Here is a 23,746-nt window from a genome sequence, read left to right on the forward strand (position 1 = left end):
AGGTCTTTGGACTCTTCCATCGTCAGACCACAGCGAAACGATGGTTGGAGGAAGAACGCCTCATCTTCCGGCTAGGAATCCTCCAACCACAAGGGATGAACTCGGGTTTCACCAGTTTCCTCATTTCCCCTCTCCCCAGCCTGTCTCAGTCAAATCCATCAAATTCAGCACCGCCTTCCTAACCTGCAATCTTCTTCCCGACCTCTCCGCCCCCCCCCCAGTCTGACCTATCACCCTCACCTTGACCTCTTTCCACCTATCACATTTCCGACGCCCCTCCCCCAAGTCCCTCCTCCTACCTTTTTATCTTAACCTGCTGGACAAACTTTCCTCATTCCTGAAGAAGAGCTTATGCCCGAAATGTCGATTCTCCTGTTCCCTGGATGCTGCCTGACCTGCGCTTTTCCAGCAGCACATTTCCAACAAGGAAACAATCATCATTTAGTACAGAATGTATTCTCACTTGGGGAATGTATTTCCCACCTTTTTGGTGCACTCAAGAAACATGCTTTGAATAACATCAAATTGACATGGATTTAGGAGGCTTGTCTTCACAGCACATTTTTGTATGACTGTAAGGCATTGACTTGCTATCAAGAAAGGAGCTCAGCAACTTCAATTTTCATTTGTGGCATGTTGAAAGTATTTCATGGAAATATGAAAATCATAAATGCGGCTGTCTTCAAAGCAAAGCTCCCAAGGTACATTGGTATTCATCAGGTTGAAGTTGGCTCTGGCATGTTTAGTTGATCGCTGCAATCCTAAGAAATTCTTGTATGGTGAGATTGAGAGCCAGATGACCACTAGGATGTTGACATAGCCAGAAGGTATGATGAGAAATCTCTAAACTATTTTCTTTTCATTTTAAAACTTTCTTTTCAAAAAGTAGGCAACTTTTACAAAATTCAAAGCCACCAAGCCTAATCATATTGCCAGAAGCTTTTTTTTTTATAGTTGCATCATAGAAAGCATCCTGGATGCATCATAGCTTGGCATGGCAACAGCTCTTCCCAAGACTAAAAGAAACTGCAGGGAGTTGTGAACACAGCCCAGTCCATCTTACAAACCCACTTCCTGTCCATTAACTTCAGCTATATTCCTGCTATCTCAGGAAAGCAACCAATAAATCAAAGACCTCTCCCATCCCAGTTACACTACCTTTCCCCCACCTGTCGGGCAGAAGATTGAAAAGTTTGTACGTAGCTTGATTCAATTATCCAATTTTCAGATTATCCGTACAAGATCGCAAGGTCCCGATGCTTGGCTAAACTGTTATCCGGCATTCAATTATCCAAACAAAGTACTCCCCGCCCGTTTCGTTCAGATAATCAAGGTTCCTCTAGATACACTTACGCTTCCAAACAAATTCAAGAACATAATCTTCCTGCGATTTTGAATGGACCTCTTTAATTTTAATATTATCTCTCTCTCTACACCACCTCGGTAGCTGTAATATTGCATATCCTTCACATTGTTCTGTTACCCTAATGCACTTACATGCTTTACAGGCAGGATTCTGGATTAGAGTGGAGCTGGAAAAGCACAGCAGTTCAGGCAGTATCTGAGGAGCAGGAAAATCGACATTTTGGACAAAAGCCCTTCATCAGGAATAGAGGCAGAGTGCCTGAAGGGTGGAGAGATAAATGAGAGGAGGGTGGGGGTGGGGAGAAAGTAGCATAAAGTACAATAGGTGAGTGGGGGTGGGGATGAAGGTGATAGGTCAGAGAGGAGGATGGAGTGGAAAGGAAGATAGGCAGGTAGGGCAAGTCATGGGGACAGTGTTGACTGGAAGTTTGGAACTGGGGTCAGGTGAGGGAAGGGGAAATGAGGAAACTGGTGAAGTCCACATTGATGCCCTGGGTTGAAGTGTTCCGAGGTGGAAGGTGAGGTGTTCTTCCTCCAGGCGTCAGGTGGTGAGGGAGTGGCGGTGAAGGAGGCCCAGGACCTCCATGTCCTCTACTGAGTGGGAGGGGGAGTTGAAATGTTGGGCCACAGGGTGGTGTGGTTGATTGGTGCGGGTGTCCCGGAGATGTTCCCTAAAGCGCTCTGCTGGGAGGCGTCCAGTCTCCACAATGTAGAGGAGACCACATCGGGAGCAACGGATACAATAAATTATATTGGTGGATGTGCAGGTAAAACTTTGGATGTGGAAGGCTCCTTTGGGGCCTTGGATGAAGGTGAGGGAGGAGGTGTGGACGCAGGTTTTGCAATTCCTGCGGTGGCAGGAGGGGAGGGTGGGTTGTTGGGGAGCGTAGACCTGACCAGGTATCACGGAGGGAACGGTCATTGCGGAAGGCGGAAAGGGGTGGGAAGGGAAATATATCCCTGGTGGTGGGGTCCATTTGGAGGTGGTGGAAATGTCGTCTGATGATTTGGTTTATGCGAACATTGGTAGGGTGGAAGGTAAGCACGGGGGTGGTGGTGGTGGTGGTTCTGTCCTTGTTACGGTTGGAGGGGTGAGGGCGGAGGTGCGGGATGTGGATGAGATGCATTGGAGGACCTCTTTAATCACGGGGGAAGGGAAATTGCGGTCTCTAAAGAAGGAGGCCATCTGGTGTGTTCTGTGGTGCAACTGGTCCTCCTGGGAGCAGATATGGCAGAGGAATTGGGAATACGGGATGGCATTTTTGCAGGAGGTAGGGTGGGAAGAGGTGTAATCCAGGTTGCTTTGGGAGTCGGTGGGTTTGTAAAAAAGAAAAAAAAAATGTCGGTGTCAAATCGGTCGCCATTAATGGAGATTGAGAGGTCCAGGAAGGGGAGGAGGGTGTCGGAAATGTTCCAGGTAAATTTAAGGTCCGGGTGGAATGTGTTGGTGAAGTTGATGAATTGCTCAACCTCCTCACGGGAGCACGAGGTGGCGCTAATGCAGTCATCAGTGTAGCGGAGGAAGAGGTGGGGAGTGGGTCCGGTGTAACTACGGAAGATGGACTGTTCTACGTAGCCAACAAAGAGACTGGCATAGCTGGGGCCCATGGCTACCCCTTTGGTCTGGAGGAAGTGGGAGGATTCGAAGGAGAAATTGTTAAGGGTGAGGACCAGTTCGGCCAAACGAATGAGCGTGTTGGTGGAAGGATACTGTTGGGGACGTCTGGAGAGGAGGAAACGGAGAGCTTGGAGGCCCTGTTCATGGCGGATGGAGGTGTAGAGGGATTGGATATCCATGGTGAAGATGAGGCATTGGGGGCTGGGGAAACAGAAGTCTTGGAGGAGGTGAAGGGCATGAGTGGTGTCCCAAACATATATGGGGAATTCCTGGACTAGGGAGGATAGGACAGTGTCGAGGTAGGTAGAGATGAGTTCAATGGGGCGTGAGCAGCATGCTGAGACAATGGGTCGGCCAGGGTGGTCAGGCTTGTGGATCTTGGGAAGGAGGTAGAACTGGGCAGTGCAGGGTTCCCGGACTGAGGTTGGAAGCTGTGGGTGGGAGATCTCCTGAGGTGATGAGGTTCTGTATGGTCTGGGAGATGGTTTGGTGATAGGGGGTGGGGTCATGGTCGAGGGGGCAGTAGGAGGGGGTGTCCTCGAGTTGGCATCTGGCATCAGCAGTATAGAGGTCAGTGCGCCAGACTACCACTGCACCCTCTTTATCTGTTGGCTTAATGGTGAGGTCGGGATTGGAGCAGATGGAGTGGAGGGCAGCGTGTTGTGGCGGTGAGATGGGAGTGGGGTAGACAGGTTGAGGCAGCTAATGTCCCGGCAGCACTTCCGCACTCAGACCCCACCCCTCCAACCGTAACAAGAACAGAACCCTCCGCCCCCCCCCCCCCCCGGTGCTCAACTTCCACCCTACCAACGTTCGTGTAAACCAAATCATCTGACGACATTTCTGCCACCCCCAAACAGGGACATATTTCCCTTCCCACCCCTTTCCGTCTCCCGCAAAGACCGTTCCCTCAGTGACTACCTGGTCAGGTCCACGCACCCCCAACAACCCACCTTCCCGTCCTGGCACCTTCCCCTGCCACTGCAGGAATTGCAAAACCTGCGCCCAGACCACCTCCCTCACCTCCATCCAAGGCCCCAAAGGTGTCTTCCACAACCATCAAAGTTTTACCTGCACATCCACCAATGTCATTTATTGTATCCGCTGCTCCCGATGTAGTCTCCTCTACGTTGGGGAGACTGGACGCCTCCTAGCAGAGGGAACATCTCTGGGACATCTGCACCAATCAACCACCCCGCCCTGTGGCCCAACATTTCAATACCCCCACCCACTCTACCGAGGGCATGCAGGTCCTGGGCTGCCTCCACCACCGCTCCCTCACCACCTGACGCCTGGAGGAAGAACACCTCACCTTCCGCCTCGGAACACTTCAACCTCAGGGCATCAATGTGGACTTCACCAGTTTCCTCATTTCCCCTTCCCCCACCTTGCCCCAGTTCCAAACTTCCAGCTCAACACTGTCCCCATGACTTGTCCTACCTGCCTATCTTCCTTTCCACCTATCCACTCCACCCTCATCCCTGACCTATCACCTTCATCCCCACTCCCACTCACCTATTGTACTCTATGCTACTTTCTCCCCACCCCCACCCTCCTCTCATTTATCTCTCCACCCTTCAGGCACTCTGCCTCTAATCCAAATGAAGGGCTTTTGCCCGAAACTTCGATTTTCTTGCTCCTCGGATGCTGCCTGAACTGCTGTGCCTTTCCAGCACCACTAATCCAGAATCTGGTTTCCAGCACCTGCAGTCATTGTTTTTACCTATGCTTTACAGGCAAATTGTGCTATATAAGGCAACACTTTTTCACTGTACGTCAGTATGCCAATAATAAATCAAATCCAATCAAAGCTCCTGAACACCATTCTCTCCCCCACCCCAACCCCGCACCCCGTATAGTCATTCCAGCTAAAAGTGACAATTTAGGGGTTGGGGGGGGGGGTGAAAAATCTTTTTTATTCACTCATGGGATTTGGATGGCGCTGGCTGGTCAGCATTTATTGTCCATCCCTAGTTGACCTTGAAGTGCTGGTCAGCTGCCTTCTGGAGCCACTGCTGTAGGTTGACCAATAGTGCCCTGAGGGAGAGAATTCCCAGATTCTGACCCATCACCAATGAAGGGATGGAAATGTATTTCCAAGTCAGAATGGTTGGTAGCTTGAAGGGGAACCTGCAGGTGGTAGTGTTCCCATGTATCTGCTACCCTTGTCCTTCTAGAGGAAAAGGTCATGCTTTTGGAAGGAGCTGTCTAAGAATTTTTTGGTACATTTCTGCAGAGCATTTTGTAGGTGGTACATAGTACTGCTGAGCATTGGTGGTATAGGAAGTGGATGGTTGTGGACTTGGTGCCAGTCAAGCGATGTCCTTTGTCCTGCATGGTGTCAAGCTGGATATTGTAGCTGCACTCATCCTGGCAAGTGGGGTGTATTCAATCATACTTCTCACTCGTGCTTTGTAGCTGCTGAATTTTTGGGCAGTCAAGCGATGAGTTCACAGCAGTATTCCCAGTCTTTAACCTGCTCTTATAGCCGCTGTGGTTTTCGTGGCGAGTCCAGTTGAGCTTCTGGTCAATGGGTAATCCCAAGGATATTGACAGCAGTGGATTCAGTGATGGTAACACAATTGAATGTCAAGAGGTGGTGGTTAGATCGTCTGTTCTTGGAGATTGTCATTGCCTGGCATTTATGTGGGGTGAATATTACTTGCCAGCCCAAGGCTGGACATTATCCAGATCTTTTATTTGAACGTGGGCTACTTTAGTATCTGAGGAGTCTTAAAAATACAATCAGCAAACATCTCCACTTCTATCCATCTGCTTCCACCCAGTTTTGGACAAGGGGAGGTATCAAAACCCACCATGCTAAAATGAGTATTAATGCTTTTAAAGTTACCTTGTCCCCTTGCAGTGGCAACTTTTAATGGGGGAAGTAAAGCTATACTGCGGTGCCGGCAGAATTTAAAGTATATCATTGAGCATGTTGGAGAGTAAATGCTAGGTAATCCAACAATGGACCGTACCTTCTGTCACTGAATAGATTATAATAGTATTTGATAACTGCCTGATTGTGCATTTATTTTGTGTGTGTGGCAGGATATTTGGGCAATTGGGTGGCACGGTGGTTAGCACTGCTGCCTCAGCGCCAGAGACCGGGTTCAGTTCCTGCCTCAGGCAACTGTCTGTGGGGAGTTTGCACATTCTCCCTGTGTCTGCGTGGGTTTCCTCCGGGTGCTCCGGTTTCCTCCCACAGTCCAAAAATGTGCAGGCAAGGTGAATTGGCCATGCTAAATTGCCCATAGTGTTAGGTGAAGGGGATGGAAGGGAATGGGTCTGGGTGGGTTGCTCTTCGGAGGGTAGGTGTGGACTTGTTGGGCTGAAGGGCCTGTTTCCATACTAAGTAATCTAATCTAATCTACATTGTTGGACAAATGCAAGCATTGCAATTACACTCAAACATTAGGTACAGCTAATTTTGAAGTACAGGTCCTCCACATTAGACCTGGGTTATTGTCCAGGCCTGTAGCCTTTGCTATATCTCGTTGGCTTGATCTTTTCTTGACATCAGTGAATCAAATTGACTGAAAGCTTGTGATTCTGGTGACTTCAGTGAGGTAGAGATGGATTGTCCTCAAGGCTGAAAATAGCAATCAGCTTTGTCGTTTGTACTGATATGCTGGGCTGTGAGACCATTTAAGGAAAAGAATGTTCAAGAAGCTGCCTCTTCTCTTTAATTATTCTAATCATCCTCCACCATTTACAACTAATGTGACAGAGCTTTTACTTGATCTGCTTCTGTCTCTTGTCTGGAACTGGAAAAATTCCTCTTTTGCTTCCAATTTCCACTTTCCACTGCTCTCCTGCCTTCCCTCCTTCACCTTGTCTTTCTGCCCTTTTCCTTGATTCCACTATTTCCATTTACAAGGTGTTTAATAGTCCCTAATCCCACAGACTCCCTCAGCTGCATGAGTGACACTTCCTGTTCGGACTCCATTTCATCTTCCCTATTTCTTTATCTCCGTTGCAACTGTTCCAATGACGCTATCTTCCATAGCAGCACTTCCGGTGTATTTCCTTTCTTTTTTCCTGAACCAAGCATTTCTCCTTAGTTGTGAATAAGAGCTCTAAACAGTGTCCAATCTTTCACGAAGTTCAGTTTTTGCCCCTTCACATCCTATGACCACAATCAGTTACCCTTTTCATAATTTTCCACTACCCTAGTCTTCACATTCAAAAAACTATCTTTTGTCATCATCACAACACTTTTCATCCCTGTCTACATTCTGGACTGTTTCCTCTGAAATCTACTCCACTCCTCACCCCCAACACACATGCTCCCCTCCCCCTTGTTTTGCCACTATAATAACTCTTACTGCCCTGACAAGATTCTGGCAATAATACTGAAGACTTGTACTCCAGAACTGCCACTCTTACAGCCAAGTTGGTCTAGTGCAGTTATGACACTTGCATCTACCTGACAATGTGGAAAATTGTCGAGGTATATCCTGTACAAAAAAAGGGACAAATCCAACACAACCAATTACCACCCCATCAGGGTATTTTCGATATCAGCAAAGTGATGGAAGGTGTCACCAACAGTGCTATCAAGCAGCATCTGCTCAGCAATAAGATGCTCACTGACACCAAGTTCAGGTTCTGTCAGAGCCACTTATTCCTGGTTTATACATGGACAAAAGAGAGGTGATATTCCCAAAGTGAGGTGAATGAAACAAAGGCAAGAATTCAACAGTTCTATAAGGTTACAAGGGAGCCCAGAAGGAACTGAAGACTGGACTTAGAGCTAGAAGGGGGCATGGAAACGCTTTCACGGGTAGGATTGAGGAAAACCCTAGGGCATTCTAAACTTATGAGGAACAAGAGGATAGCAAGGGTGAGGGTAGAGCCAATCAAGGATAGTGGAGGGAACTTGTGGATGGAAATTGTGGACGTAGTTGGAAGAGGTAGAGGAAGTCCTTAATGAATACTTTGCTTCAGTATCCACTACTGAGAGGGACCTTGACGTTTGTGAGGACAGCATGAAACAGGTTGTTGATAGATGATGTACTAAAAATTTTGAAAAACATGAGCATAGGTAAGTCCCCTGGGCCAGATGGGATATACTCAAGGTTTCTAAAGGAAGTGAGGGAAGAGATTGCTGTGCCTTTGCGATCTTTGTATGTTCACTGTCCACTGGAGTAGTGCCAGATGATTGGAAGTTGGCAAATGTTATTCCCTTGTTCAAGAAAGGGTTTAGGGATAATCCTGGAAATTACAAACCAGTCAGTCTTACATCTATGTTGGGCAAATTATTGGAGAGGATTCTGAGACAGGATTTATAATTACTTGGAAAACCATAGTTTGATTAGAAATCGTCAGGGTTTGTGAGGAGCAGGTCTTGCCTCGCAAGCCTCATCGAATTAATTGAGGATATGACAAAGCACATTGAAGGTAGAACAGTGGATGTGGTGTACATGGATATTAGCAAGGCATTTGATAAAGTTTCCTATGGTAGACTCATTCAAAACGTAAGGAGGCACAGGATACAGGGAAATTTGGCTGTCTGGATACACAACTAGCTGGCCCATAGAAGCCAGAGGGTGGTAGTAGATGGAAAGTTTTCAGCCTGGAACACTGTGACCAGTGGTGTTCTGCAGGGATCTGCTCTGGGACCTCTGCGGTGATCCCTGTGGAACACTGCCGGTCACAGGCTTCCAGTCAGGAAAAGCAACCTTCCAACATTACTGTCTCCTGCCGTTAAGCCAATTGTATATCCAGTTGGCAAACTCACCCTAAGTCCCATGTGGAGAGAGTGAGGACTGCAGATGCTGGAGATCAGAGTTGAAAAGTGGGGCACTGGAAAAGCACAGCAGGTCAGGTAGCATCCAAGGAACAAGAGAATTGACATTTTGGGCATAAGCCCTTCAGGAATGTCATGAAGGGCTTGTGCCCAAAACATAGACTCTCCTCTTCTTTTTCCAGCACTACACTTTTTGACTGAATCCCATGTGACCTAACTTTACTAATTAGTCTACCATGCAGAACCTTGTCAAAAGCTTTACTAAAATCCAAATAAACAATGTCTACTGCTCTGCCTTCAATCTCTTGATTTCCTCAAAAAAAACCCTCAAGTTTGAGAAACATTATTTTCCTCAATCAGGAATGGGCTGATGAAGGACTTTTGTCTGAGATGTCGATTTTCCTGCTCCTCGGATGCTGCTGGACCTGCTGTGCTTTTCCAGCACCACTTTCATCTTAGAAGGATATGGGCCAAGTGCTGGCAAATAGGCCTAGATTAGGTTAGGATATCTGGTCAGAATGGATAGTCGGACTGAAGGGTCTGTTTCCGTGTTGTACATCTTTGACTCTAAGTGGACAGGTTAGGTCAGGGAGGCACTGGACGTGGGATAAGATTGTGGATGGAGACATCGTGAAGCTGGTGAAGTCAATATTGAGGCCATTCGGCTATAAGGTGAAATGTCAGGTATTATTCCTCCAGTTTACTTTTGGCCTCACTCTGACAGTGGAAGGGACCAGGGGATGTCGCTAGGGAGTAGGAATTAAAATGAATGGCAACGAAAATGTTGGGTTGTTGATGAGTGCAGGTGCTCCACAAGTCAATCCCCGAGTCTGCGTTTCGTTTCCCTGATGTAGAGGAGACCACATCGAGAGCAATGGGTCCAATAGATCAGGTTGGATAAAGTTCATGTGAATCTCTGCTAGATCTGGATGGATTGTTTGGGGCCTTGGACAGAGGTGAGAGGAGGTGAAGGAGTAGGTGTTACACCTCTTGCGGTTGCTGGGAAAGATACAGCGTATGGTGGAGAAGTTGGTGGGAGTGTAGAGTTGACGAACGAGTTACAGAATGAACAGTCCCTGCTGAAAACTGACAGGTTGGGAAGGAAATACCTTCTTGATGGGGTCTGTAGGTGGTGAAAATGTCTGAGAATGATGCATTGGATTCTGAGGTGGGTGGGATCTTATGTGAGGGCCAAGGGGACTCTATCCTTGTTTGAGGGCAGAAGCGCAGGTAATGGGGTGGAGGGCATCTACACTACATAAAGTGGGAGGTTATCTGGGATGTCCTGGACTAGAATGACAACTCCTGGGTAGAGATGAAGGAATTGAGGTGTATGGGATAGCATTTTTGGAGGATGGTGGGTCAGAGAAGGTGTAGTCCAAGTGTAGGAGCCAGTGGGTTTGAAATGGATGTCAGTGATGAATGGGTTTCCGGAGATGGAGACGGAGATGTCATGGAAGAGGAGGGAGGTGTTAGATATGGTCCAGGTGAATTTGAGGGTTAGGGAAGTTGATTAACTGCTTGAGCTCCTCATGGGAGCAAAAGGCAGCACTAATGCTGTCATCAAAATAGTGGAGAGATGAGGGATGATGCTGGTGTAGTTGTGGCAGAGCAGGCATAGCTTGAGCCCATGCAAGTCTCTGATCGTTAGTAATTAGCACTTTGTTCCCTTGTTCATCTTTGAATTTGTATTATCCATGGGATTTTGAGTGCTTTTGTTGTTGTTCCATTTCCTCCCTCATTTGAAGCAAATTGCTCAGAGACACGGTATAGTTTTACCTCCTTCATCTTTATTCCGGGTCCTGGAGGGAGAGAGAATGATTACCTGTGTGCACAGAGACACGAGTTCACGGTCTTCTCTGGAATTGCAGTTTTGTAATGATTTTATATAGTCACGTTACAGTGAGGAGCATCCTGATAAGGCAACATACATATTGATTGGATGACCTTCACAATCAGCGAGCATCAACAGTAAAGATTAAGCCATCTGCTGTTACACAATGTTCTTAACCTTAACCTTAACTGGGTTTACACAATGAATACTTTTCACCTTGTTGATCTGATATTACATATGGAATGCTTCCAATATTGTTAAATGGCTCTACATAATGAATGCTTTTCCACCTTGTTAACCCATTACCCTTGCCTCCAGCACCCCATTGTTAACTGCAAGTTCTTATCTGATCTGAGTCATGCTCAGCTGAAACTCTTTTCACAAAACTCAAAACTTAACTCTTTCCCAACCTGCTCATTACCCGATACACATTCTCATTGTTTCATTAAATGTTGATTCTAGTAGTCTGTCCAGTTCAGTCTGAACCTAATTTCGTACCATTGGATACAATTGAGTGTCTTGCCAAGCCATTTCAGAAAGCAGATATATCGACCACTTTGCATGAGTATGGAGTTCCCCGTAATGACAGTAAATGTCATTTCTTAAAGGACTAGTGAATCACTTTGAATTTTTAACAGTCTGGATATCAATCTTGGAGTCGACTGGTGGCAATTTCTGGTAGTTGAAACTGATAGTTGTCCTGTTAAAATATTTTGTCACATTTTGACTTTATTTCATTGCAGGTAAGATCTTCTAATGACACTTTGTGTCTGATAGCTACATCTAGTTTTTTATTGCAATTGTCAATATAAAAACATGAAACTTTGGAGCAAATATGGAATAAGTAATGGAGTCATTATGCAACAGCAGTGACTTTGCTTATGTAGATGATCTGGAATATTTAATGGCTGCCTGAATTACTGCAGCAGAATAATAACACCAGCTCAGCCAGATTCTATCCAGTGAGCTTGAGTAATTGTTACGTGCTCGGTTAATGCTATTCTGGTCATTGTCGATATGACATACTATTCAGTAAAATGCACTCAGTAGTGCTACCACTTTATTCTTCAAGTTGGTGACCGTTGTAAAACCAGTACAAACTCCAAAGAGACTCTGACATCGTTGGTAGTTAGAATCTTATTTGATAGAATAAGTACAGAAAGTGAGATGAAGGTGATGAAAAAAATAAGTTTACATTCATCTTTGCTTGTCAATACAGTGGTGTTAATAACTTTAGTGCGATTAAGATAGATATTGGTTCTGTGCCTTCAAGTTAATTTATATAATTCATATTTTCCAATCCAGGTCAGTGACGGATCCTAGGGATGGAAAGAGAGTTGCACTCAAAAAGATGCCCAACGTCTTCCAGAATCTAGTTTCCTGCAAGAGGGTCTTCCGTGAGCTGAAGATGCTCTGCTTTTTCAAACATGATAATGTAAGTGAATTTAAAAATGAATACTAATGGGGTGGGGGAAAACAATTGTGAAAATGTATTCCATGCATTGGATTGATTTGTTCAGAATCATTTAAGTAGCAAGTCTCTTTGATATCCATTTTGAAATGATTGAACAGCCAAATACTTTTTTTTTTAAAAATTGGGTACGTGTTCTTTTATTTTTTTTAATGATTAGGTGCATCGTTGATTGCCAATGTATGCATTATTTAGTTACATGCAAAAACCAAACTGTGATCCACATCTATTTCTCATTGCAGTCAGGGAAGCTCTATTAATTCTGTGCATTTCCTTTTGAATTTTGTCTTTTTACTCCATAGACTAGGTTTTAAACAGCTAAAAGATCAATGTAATTTTTCAGCTAACAATTCATTTGTTTTTATTGTGATTTTTGTCCAGGTTTATCATGTAGCCATAAAAAGCAAAAATGTTAGGATTGGCAGCATTTGTGGAAAGAAACTTAATCTTGCTGGTCAATGATTTGTTATCAGTGTAATCATGTTTATTTTCTGTGGTATTGATGCCTTTTTAAATTCAATTAATCAAAATTAAAGATTGTTTGTAGGTACAAAAAAGACCATGTCTGATTACATGTAAGATTGCAATTTTTGAGAAGGTTTGTAGTTGTTTGCCTGTCTGTCGGATGTAGTGTTTAAGTCCTTGCAGGGTATTCATTTTGCTGGTTGTTGGCATAGGAGAACTGCAGACCAGTGTCTACAGGAAAGCAACACACAGGCCAGATATTTAACTACAGAAGCAATCATCTCAACACCCAAAAACGGAGCTGCATCAGGACATTATTTAAACGGGCCACAACACACTGCAGTATCCAGGAACTATGAGCAGCAGAGAAAAATACTTGTACAGCGTATTCAAGAACAGCAGGTACCCGATTAAACACAGTCCGCCGATTCTTAACAAACACAAACAAATAAACTCAGTACGCCCAGAAGCTCTAACCACACGACCATACGTCAAAGATATCTCCGATGACTACCAGACTACTCCAACTCCTTGGCATCATGGTAGCCCACAGACCTACCACCACACTGAAACAGCTATTGATGAAACTAAAGGACCCTATACCGACAACCAGCCAAACAAATGTCATTTACAAAATACCCTGCAAGGACTGTAACAAACACTACATCAGACAGATAGGTAGAAAACTAGCCACCAGGATACACAAACACCAACTAGCCACCAAAAGACGTGGCGCACTATCACTAGAATCCTTACATACATATGAAGGAGGACATCACTTTAACTGGGGCAACACATCCATCCTAGGACAGGCTAAACAGAGACACGCACGGGAATTCCTAGAGGCCTGGCATTCAAACCGGAACTCCATCAATAAACACATCAATTTGGACCCCATTACCAACCTCTGAGAAAAAGAACCAGAAATGATATCACCCACCGTAAGAGACTCAGACACAAAGCAGGACAGAACACCAGCGCTTCACCGGATGTTACCTAGCATGGTGACGAAATGTCTGAAAACAAACCTTCCAGCTCAGCAAGCAAACTTAGAACATGTAAGATTGCTCTGCATTGCATGAATAAGGATCCTTAACACCACACTGAATCTTCTGTGAAAACCATTCTCTCTTCTAGCACCTGTTACCTTTTGTTGTCTAAAAGAAATGCAAAAGTGAAAGATTTATGCTTGGAGTTTTGGTCTTTAGTCCGTTGCACTCGAAAGTGAATGGCTGAAGTCATTCTTTGAGAATGTTGAAAGTGAAAGTTGTTGAAATCAACCAAAATAAAGTTTATTTCATCAATATTCTTTTATTTATTTGTTGTAGGGGTTACTACTGACAAGGCATTTTAATGTTTTCTTAGTTACTCGAAGGATAATGGACTTCTTTCCTTGAGCATTGGTGATTACCTTTTATGGTGGACAGCATTCCAATGATAGGGAGTTCCGGGATTTTCAAACATCTAAGAAAGAACAAATACTTGAGCATGGTGTTCCCACAACATTACTACTGTTGTCATTCATTGGTGGAGTTCATAGGGATAAGAGGTGCATCAATTAGTGAAATGCTAAAATGCAGCTTGTAGATTATACGTAATGATTTCAGTCATGTAAATTAGTCATGCAGTGATTTCAATCATGTAAATGCATGTGCGATGGATGTTAACCTCAAAAATATTGTAAGAGACAGTGAGGACTGCAGAGGCTTGTGGACCAGGGGGCGGAGAGATAAATGGGAGGGTTATGGGGATGGTGGGAGCCAAGGTGCGAATGTAGCTGAGAATGCACTAGGTAGATGAAGGTGGGGGAGAAGGTGGGTCAGAGAGGAGGGTGGAGCGGCTTATGCTCAAAATGTCGATTATCCTGCTCCTCGGATGCTGGCTGACCTGCTGTGCTTTTCCAACACCATACTCTCGGCACTTGTACTTGTGTAGGAAATAGAAGAAATTTACTTCGGGGATGTTGAGGCAACTATGGCTGATGAGGGAAGTCAGGAACAGCCATAAAAGCAAAAGAAAATACATAGTGTGGTGAATATTAGTAGGAAGCCTTTTAAAACCAGAGGACAACTGAAAAAGGAGGGTAGGGAAGATGACATATAAGAGTAATCTAGCTAATAAAAAAATTGCAGGTGTTCTATTCAGATGTATAAAAGGCAACATTGAGTATTGGATCACTGGAAAATGAGCCTGGAGAGGTAGTAATAGGAACAAAGACATGGTGGAAGAAATGAATAAGTAATTTGCATCAGTTTTCACAGTGGAAAACAGCAACATAACAAACATTCAAGTGAGTCAGGGAATAGAGGTGAGTATAGTGGCCATCACGAAGGAGATGGCGCTGTGAAAACTGAAATGTCTGTCTGGTCCAAGTGGTTTATCTGCCTTCAGTCTACACCCCAGAATTTTGATGGAGATAGCTGTGGAGATCTTAGAGGCACAGGTGATCTTTTAGGAATCACTAGAATCAGGGAGGGTTCCAGAGGACTGGAAAATAGCTCCTATGACAGCCATGTGTAAGAAGGAAGGGAGGAAAACGAAAGGAAATTATTTAATCTGGTTAGCCTGATCTCGGTTGTAAATATTTTAGAGTTCATGATTAAGGATGCAATTGTGGAGTACTTGGAAGTGCATGGTAAAATAAGGCTGAGTCAGCATGACTTCATCAAGATGAGATCGTTCCTGACAAATCTTTGTCTAACTTGTTCGTTACCTTTTCAAAGAAAGCCAATGGATGTGATCTATTTTGATTTCCAGAAGGCCTTTGACAAGGTTCTGCACAGGACGCTGCTAAATAAGGTGGAGCTCATGGTATTAGGGGCAGGGTATTAGCATGAAGAGGAATGGTTGACTAACATAAGGCAATGTGTGGGGGCAAAGGAGTCTTTTTCAGGATGGCAGCCGGTGACTACTGGAGTTCTGCGAGGTTGTGTTGAGACCACAACTATTCACATTGTATATTAACAATTTGGACAAAGGAACGGAGGGAATTGTTGCTATGTTTGCAGATGACACAAAGATGGGGGAGCAAGTAGTGTTGAGGAAGTGGGGAGGATGGAGAAGGATGTGAACAGGCAAAGAAGCGACATGTGGAATATAATGTGGGAAAGTGTGAAGTCATGCTCTTTTGTTTGGAAGAATGGAATCATGGTCCATTTTCTAAATGAGGAAAGACTTTGTAAATCTGAAGCATAAAAGCATCCTGAACTGGGACTCTGGAGGTTAAAATGCAAACTCATTTGGCTGTTAGGCATGCAAATACAATGTTAGCCTTCATCTCTTTGGTGCACTTTTCTCCACTTCACCCAATAGAGGCTGTGCTCCGAAAGCTTGTAAATTCAAATAGACCTGTTGGACTATAATCTGACTTTGTTCACCTCAGTCCAACACTGGCATCTCCACATCTCAACATTCATTTCCAGAGGGCTAGAATAGAAGAGCAGAAAAGTACCCGCTGAGGCTATGTAAGGTTCTGGTCAGACTCCATTTGGAATATTGTGAGCAGGTTTGGACCCCATATCTAAGGAAGGAATTGCTGCTTTTGGATGGGGTCCAGAGAAGGTTAGTAAGAATAATGCCAGGAATAAAGGGTTTGTCATATGAGGAACAGTTCTAGACCTGTACTCAATGAAGTTTAGAAGGAGGAGGGGATCTGATTGTATCCTGAGGGTATCCTGTGTTTCAGAGGCCTGGATAGTGTTATGACACAAGTAAACCCCTCTGCTTAATTTAAACCAGCAACACACATGATATATCCTATGCAGTAGTCTGCGAAAATTTGAGAAGCCAAAAACTATCCTAAAGTCACTATTTAAAGTAAAATTTCACTGCCCTGTCTTGACTCTTGAGATTTGTGCACCTGAACTCCAAGGTCCTTCTTTTCTGCTGCACTCCTTAAGGGCCTACCATTCACCATGAAACTCCTACCTTGATTTGATGTTCCAAAATGCAAGACCTCACACTTATCTATATTAAACTCCATTTGCCATTTTTCAGCCCATTTCCCCAGCTGATCAAGGTCCTGCTGCAATTTCTGATCTTCACAGTTCACGATACCCCCTATTTTAGTGCCATCTGCAAACTTACTAATCATGCCTTGTACGTTCTCATCCAAATCATTGATATAGATAACAAACAGCAATGGGTCCAGCACTGAACCCTGAGGTGCCACTAATCACAGGCCTCCAGTCCAACAAGCATCCTTCCACTACTACCCTCTGCTTCCTACCAAGAAGGTAATTGTGCATCCAATTTGCCAGGTCCCCCTGGATTCCAAACGATCTAACCTTCTAGAGTAGTCTGCCATGTGGAACCTTATCAAAGGCCTTACTGAATCCACATAGACTACATCTACCGCCCTGCCCTCAGCAACGTTCCTGGTCACTTTATTAAAGAACGCTAACAAATTTGAGACATGATCTCCCATGCATAAAGCCATGCTGACTATTCCTAATCAAGCCCTGTCTTTCCAAATGCATGTATATCTTATCCCTCAGAATCTTCTCAAGTAACTTATCTATCACAGATGTTAGGCTTAACTGGTCTATAGTTCCCAGGTTTTGCTTTGCAGCTGTTGAATAGGGCACAATATTTGCTACCGTCCAGTCTTCTAGGACTAATGATGCAAAAATATCAGCCAGGGCCCACTCATTTTCTTCAGCCTCTTCATGTTCTTGGATATAATCTGGTCAGGACCAGGAGATTTATCCACCGTCATACATTCTAATACATCCAACACTATTTCTACTGTACTGTCTCCAAGATACGACCACTAACTGCCCAAAGTTCCTGAGTTGTCTTGTCTTTGTCCACTGTAAACACAGGAGAAGCAGTCATTGAGGGCCTTGCCTACCTCCTGCAATTCTACACATGTCCACTTTAGCCCTTGAGGGGTCCTATTCTCTCTAGTTCTTTTTCCTTTAATATACTTAAAGAACCTCTTTGGATTCACCCTAATCTTCTCAGCCGAGGCTATTCTGTGCCCCCTTTTTGCCTTCCTGATTTCCTCTTTCAGTAAACTTCTGTTTCCCCTGTATACCTTCAAGGATTCCTTTGATCCCAGCTGCCTGTACCTGAGCCAGACCACCCCTCTTTTTCTGGTCAAAACCTCAATGGTTTTTGCAAAAAGCAACAGATGTTGGGCCAGTTGTTGGTTTTGAACCTGTGGTTTTTATGCAACATATTAAGGGACATAGGCCAAAGGCAGGTATATGGTGATCTCATTTTTTGTCATGACACCAGGTAAAGTCAGGCGAAGCAGTGTTCTGAAAGCTTGTGATCTCAAATAAACCTATTTGACTAAATCTAGTGTCATGTGACTTGTGGTTTTGTCCACCCTAGTCCAACGCCAGCCTTTCCACATCATTCGTGGAACAGGCTCGGGGGACTGAGTGGCTAATCCTGTTTCTATAATTTCCCCTCAAATTCCCCCCATCCTTGATTGTTGAGATGCCTTCAATACCACAAATACATAGTCTATTCACTATAAGTAATAAATTATGACCAAAAATGATCTTTATCAATTTCTGTTGCTATCACAACTGGTCTGTTCAACCTTTGCTGAATGTGCACAACACTGGGCTCAACTGTAGGTCAATACTTTGCCTGTTATGACAAGTCTTTTGATGAAAGCTACCAATTAAGGTGCTGGAGGACTGGTAATACGTACAGAAACTGAGGTCAGCATCTTTTAAGGACTTGAGATTTTTGGGGTGGATCTTTTGGCTTTTAACAGCTCCTTTTTCATATTCTTGAACTCATTTAATAGGCAAGACTGCCATGTAGTAACAATTTCATCAATATTTTGACTTGCGCAGAAGCAGAATTTATCAGTCTTCCATTACCAATTCTTGATTAAATTCAAAGGCACAACACTTTTTTTTTCAATAAAATTGGCATAGACAATGGGCATATGTTAACAACAGAATTCTTTCAAAATTACAGAACCAATTCTGCACAAAAAACAATCATCCTAAACACACCTTGCATAGACAAAGGAGGCCACAACTAATTTATTTCTATTGCATATACCTGAAACCAAATCACCAACTTGGTTGTTGTTACCTTCCTTTGACTGGTTTAATTCTTTGGTTCAGATTAATTTCTTCATTCTAGATGCCTGCTGTAGCCTGTCTAGTTCTAAAGTACATTGTAATTTGACTTTAACCTTTCATGTTACGCTGTCTTAGACTTTCTTTGGGCTTTTGCTCTGGGTTTGTATAGATTAAACACCCAAAGCAGTGCAGTATCCGCTAAAGGAAACCTTAATTCTTCGGAACAGCTTAAATCACTATCTCCTCAGCCAGTTAGAATTAAGGATCTTTACCGATACTAAGAATCTATGCCAGGATGCGTCAGTTGAAGTAGTTAATTCAATGTCGGGTCATGTGCAAAGTGAAACAAAGAAGGTATGGAAAATGAAGTGCAAATATGTTTTTTTATTTTAAAAACATTATGATCCCAATTAATGACAAGTGATATCTCAGAATGAAACCTGACTTGATAGATCCTATATTTCTATAGTTTGTTACTCACTGAAAGTTATGTCCTTTGACAACAAGACAAAGCTTTATGTAAGAAGATAGTTAAATCTTAACACAAACATAGACAAGATTTCCACTTGTTTCCAAATATTGTCCATTTCAGAGACTGAGAAACATCAGTCCCAACTTCACTGACATTTTCCAGTTTCTCTCTCTTGTAGCTGTTCAGATTTTTAAAAAATGATTCCTTTGAATCTGTTAGCATGAATTTTTCTGAACAGAGGGATTTCAACTGATATCTGTTCAAACTCTTCTGGCTTTGAAGCTTTACGGTTTATAAATCATTTATGCTGAAGTGATTGGCTTCCCTGAACTGGAAAGATCCTCTGTTTTCCTTCTTGGAGAAACTAGTCCAAATTCAGAACTGAACTGAGTTCTTTTGAGTAAAGCTTTGAACCTTCTATTCTGAAGTCAAAACTGAATTAATTGTTTTAGTGTTTTTTTTTAAATCTCAATGGTCTAAACATTTCATCCACTTAACACTACACAGATACTTCCAGGCTTTGACTGTAATTCTACTGCACCTTTAGAAATGTATGTAAATCAGTTCAAATGACTTTGATTCTCAAGACCCTTTACTAGAATCCATTTGCCTCTATTTTACAACAAAATCCCAAAGAATTTTAAAAATACGTATTTGTATAGGTACACTTTGTACATATTTTGCTGCATTTTCTAAAATCTTCAATAATTGAAAGCTGGAGGGCTGCCATTCCAAATTCATAAATTAATTTTCACTGGTGGAGAGGTTGCTCAATAGTTTTTAAGACCTATAAATTATTTTCACTGGAATGGATAATCTTTAAATATATGTGGAAAGTTTATGGTATCAATCATGTAAGACCTGCTGTTTTGTCCGTTCGTATTTTGACATAGTACACTCTCTGGTTAAGACATACAATCGCAAAGCTTCTAGAGGAATGAGGCATGTCTCATGGCCTCTTCCTGATTTATTAACTACGTTTGTGAAAAGCTGTTGTGCCTTACTGTAGACAGCAAGCACTGATAACTCCTATTTGTCATTACAAAATCCAGGCCAATGTCTGTATTAGTTAATCAGTTTCAGCATAGAGAGCAAGTATTTGTTGTGATTGTGTTTGTGAATTACATGGGAAAGTGTTCTGAAAGTGAAATGCATCCAAAGAGTTTCCAATCCTAACCGATATAAAAATTGTATAAATATTTGATAAATTATAAATCTGAATTGTTGAAATATATCCAAATTTTATAAACATTTCATAGATGTCATTGCACACCTTTTTATTGGTGAACAGATTTTAAGATGCAAAGAGCACTTAGACGTTGGGCAGTTCATAGGTTCATAAGATATAGGAGCAGAGTTAGGCCATTCGGTCCATCGAGTCTGCTCTGCCATTTGATCATGGTTGATATGCTCCTCACCGCCATTCTCCTGCCTTCTCCCCATAGCCCGTCAACCAATTAAAAAATCTGTCTAACTCTTAAATTTACTCTCTCTCCCAGCGTCCACCGCACTTTGGGGTAGCAAATTCCACAGATTCACAACCCTTTGGGTGAAGTAGTTTCTCAACGCTGCTTTAAATTTTACTATCGCTCATCCTAAGATGATGACCTCTCGTCCTAGAGTACTCCACAAAAGGAAGCATCCGCTCCATGTCTATTTTATCTGTACCTTTTTATCTTGAATACCTCAATTTGATCTCCCTCATTTTTCTAAATTCCAGAGAGTGTAGGCCTAAATTATTCAATCTCTCTTCTTATGACAAATCCCTCATCTCTGGGGTCAATCTAGAGAACATGCCTCCAATGCATACCATCTTTCCTCAAATAAGGGGGCCAAAGCTGCGCACGATATTCCAGGTGCGGTCTCACCGTGCCTTGTATAGTTGTAACAATACTTCCTTACCTTTTTATATTCTATCCCTTTAGTATAAAAGCCAACATTCCATTCACTTTCTTTATGATATGTTGTACCTGCATGTTGTTTTCTGTGACTCGTGAATGAGGATACCCATGTCCCTCTATACCATGTCTCCCAATCTAGATAATAGGTTGCCTTTCCATTTTTTCCAACTGAAATGCATGGCTTCACATTTATCTACAGTAAACTCTGCACCTGCCACATTTTGGCCCACTGTCCTAACCTTACATATCCATGTGTAAGATTCTTATTTCCTCAATGCAATTTACTGTCCTGCCTATTTTTGTCATCTGCAAATTTGGCTGTACAGCCTTCTAACACTGTATCCAAATCGTTCATGTAGATTGTAAATAGCTGGTTATTAATAGAATAATTGTAGCAGTTGCAGATTCATAGCCTAGTGATCTTTAGTTCAAGAATGTAACCGGTTAATCTTGCATTACTAAAACCTCAGTTGTCATTAACTGTAATAGTCAACGACACAAGTTTTAAGCTTAAATGTGAGAATTAACAGCCATTGCCTTTTGTTAAAGCTGTTTTCAAAACATTGAAATGACTTAAGTTATATACGCAAAGGCTTTCAATATAGCTAAAAATAATTCTCTGATTGTGAACTCAATTTTTAGATGCTTTTAAACATTTTATTTGCAACTGTACTAATGGCACCTGAAAGCAAGTCATAGAACACCACCTAAAGTGGATGTCTGAAACAGCTGTGACATAGATCTAGAATTGATCGTTGTGCTCCAATATTCTGAAAACTAATTTAGTCTTGATAGTTTATTTGCACTTTTAGATTTGTTCTGAATCTCTATAGCACTAGATTGATATAAAGCAACTGTTATAAAGTCCTAACTCTTAATTTACCTCAATATTGATTAGCCAAGTGAAATTTTTTTAGGATATTCAAGCTATTGAATAATGTCATATACACTGATGTCTGATAGCAACAATTTGAGGTTCCCCAATTTCTTATGTAGCTAAGTGCTTCAAAAAATCTCTAATCTTGGACTGAATCAAGACAAACCAAGAACTGCAAGGACAATATGAAACTTGTAATTTTGGTACTTTCAAATAGTGCAATGAAGGTAACAAGTTTCCTTTTGGATCAAATTTGAAAATGGGTTTAAAAAAATGGGTTTAACTTTGATTCTGACAGTTTTGATTAATAGTGGGGAAAAAAACATGTTCTATTGTAATCACAACCTGACATTTGAATGATTGAAATATTTGGTATTTATGTGCTGCCTTGGTATGGGATGCAAATTTAGATTTTTTCAAAAATGATTGTTGTACACCAACATTGATGAGCAGAGTGCTTTCCTGTCCCTGTTGTGATCAGTCCAGAGGTCATTACTATCATATTATTATGCTGTTATGCCATGATTTATTTGAATGTAACCATATTGTGAAGCTTGAGTTTTGTAAGCTTTTTTGACATGACTTAGCATCTACCCTGCTTAACTGTTTATAATTGGATCTACCAAATTTTTACCACCTATAATTTCAGCATTTAAGAGACCATTTATCTTTTTATTTTTATTCACTTGTTGAGAAACCTTCAGATTCCCAAATATAGTCAGTTTGCAAAATATTAAAATAAAGACCAAAAAAAGTGTGTTCTTTATTAATTATAGTTGCCATCACAATTGATCTGTTTGTCCTATGTTAAACATGCACCACAAAAGAAAACTGAAGTCCAATGTGTAGTATGCAGCAAGCACAAGACCGGGTCAAATTGTGGTGCCCTGTAAGTCGGTGCTTTATCTGCTATGGAGAATGCTTTGACAAAAATTGCTAATTCACAAAATACTGGAGGGCAGCTGCTACCTATGAAAACTGGTGTTAGAATATTTTTCTTGAGATTTTCTCAGCCTACTTTCTGATTTTTGGGGCTACCATTTGAAAAAGAAGCCTTTTAAAAACTATTCTCTCAAACTCATTTAATAGTGGAGGCTGTCATGTAGTAACCGTATCACCAGTATTTGGACTTGCACAGAAGCAAAATTCATCAATATCAACTCTTGATTAAAAAAGGCCACAACACAAACATGAATTTCTTTGACATAGCTATGTAAATTGGCATAGACAGCAGACATAAGTTAACAATAAAACTTTTTCAAAATTACAGACAATTCTGCACAAAAAAGCTATTATCCTAAACGCACCTTCCAAATACAAAGGAGGTCACAGCTAATATGTTGGCACTGATCTGGTAGCAATTGCTTTTGCTTGATAAATTGAATCAAAGAATTAAAATTAATTTCTTCTCTAGATGAGTGCTTCTGAAAAACTAGGGATTGAACCAGAGTCCTTTTAGCATGTCTAGGACTAAAATAAATTGTAATTCATCTTTAATCTTTCATGAATTTAATGGTCCAGATTTTGCAATCAGAAGAGCAGAACCACTTTTTCCTTTAGATTTTTGCCATTGTTCATTTAATGAACACTAATTTCATTTTCTGTTTTGTTTCAGGTGCTTTCTGCGCTTGATATACTCCAACCTCCACACATTGACTACTTTGAAGAAATGTATCCTACCAGTCAAATTTAATATGTTAAACTGCTGTAAGTTTTTTAGATAGTTGTCATAAATATAGCTAGAATTTTGTTGGAAAACATTTCTTGAAAACTGAAGTTTTCTATTTGAGTGCCATAATATTGCAAAACATTTTTTCTGATCACTTGCTGATGACTATATTGTTTCATAATTAATACCAGCAGTGAGAAGAAGCCAAAAGACTTGATAAACTAATAATTTCCACTTGTGCTGTTTAATCACATTTGTGAGCACCTTGG

General features: G+C 42.1%; 1 protein-coding gene across 1 annotated transcript in view; it reads left to right on the plus strand.

Annotated features, from left to right (window-relative positions):
- Nucleotides 1–23,746, plus strand: part of nlk2 (nemo-like kinase, type 2) — a 184,396-nt gene that overhangs the window by 84,905 nt on the left and 75,745 nt on the right. The window contains exons 3-4 of the mRNA XM_043718279.1: nt 11,875–12,004; nt 23,424–23,479. Coding sequence (XP_043574214.1) covers nt 11,875–12,004; nt 23,424–23,479 — 186 coding nt within the window. The remainder of the gene's footprint in view (nt 1–11,874; nt 12,005–23,423; nt 23,480–23,746) is intronic.

Source organism: Chiloscyllium plagiosum, chromosome 28, assembly GCF_004010195.1.
Source record: "Chiloscyllium plagiosum isolate BGI_BamShark_2017 chromosome 28, ASM401019v2, whole genome shotgun sequence".
Taxonomy (NCBI): domain Eukaryota; kingdom Metazoa; phylum Chordata; class Chondrichthyes; order Orectolobiformes; family Hemiscylliidae; genus Chiloscyllium; species Chiloscyllium plagiosum.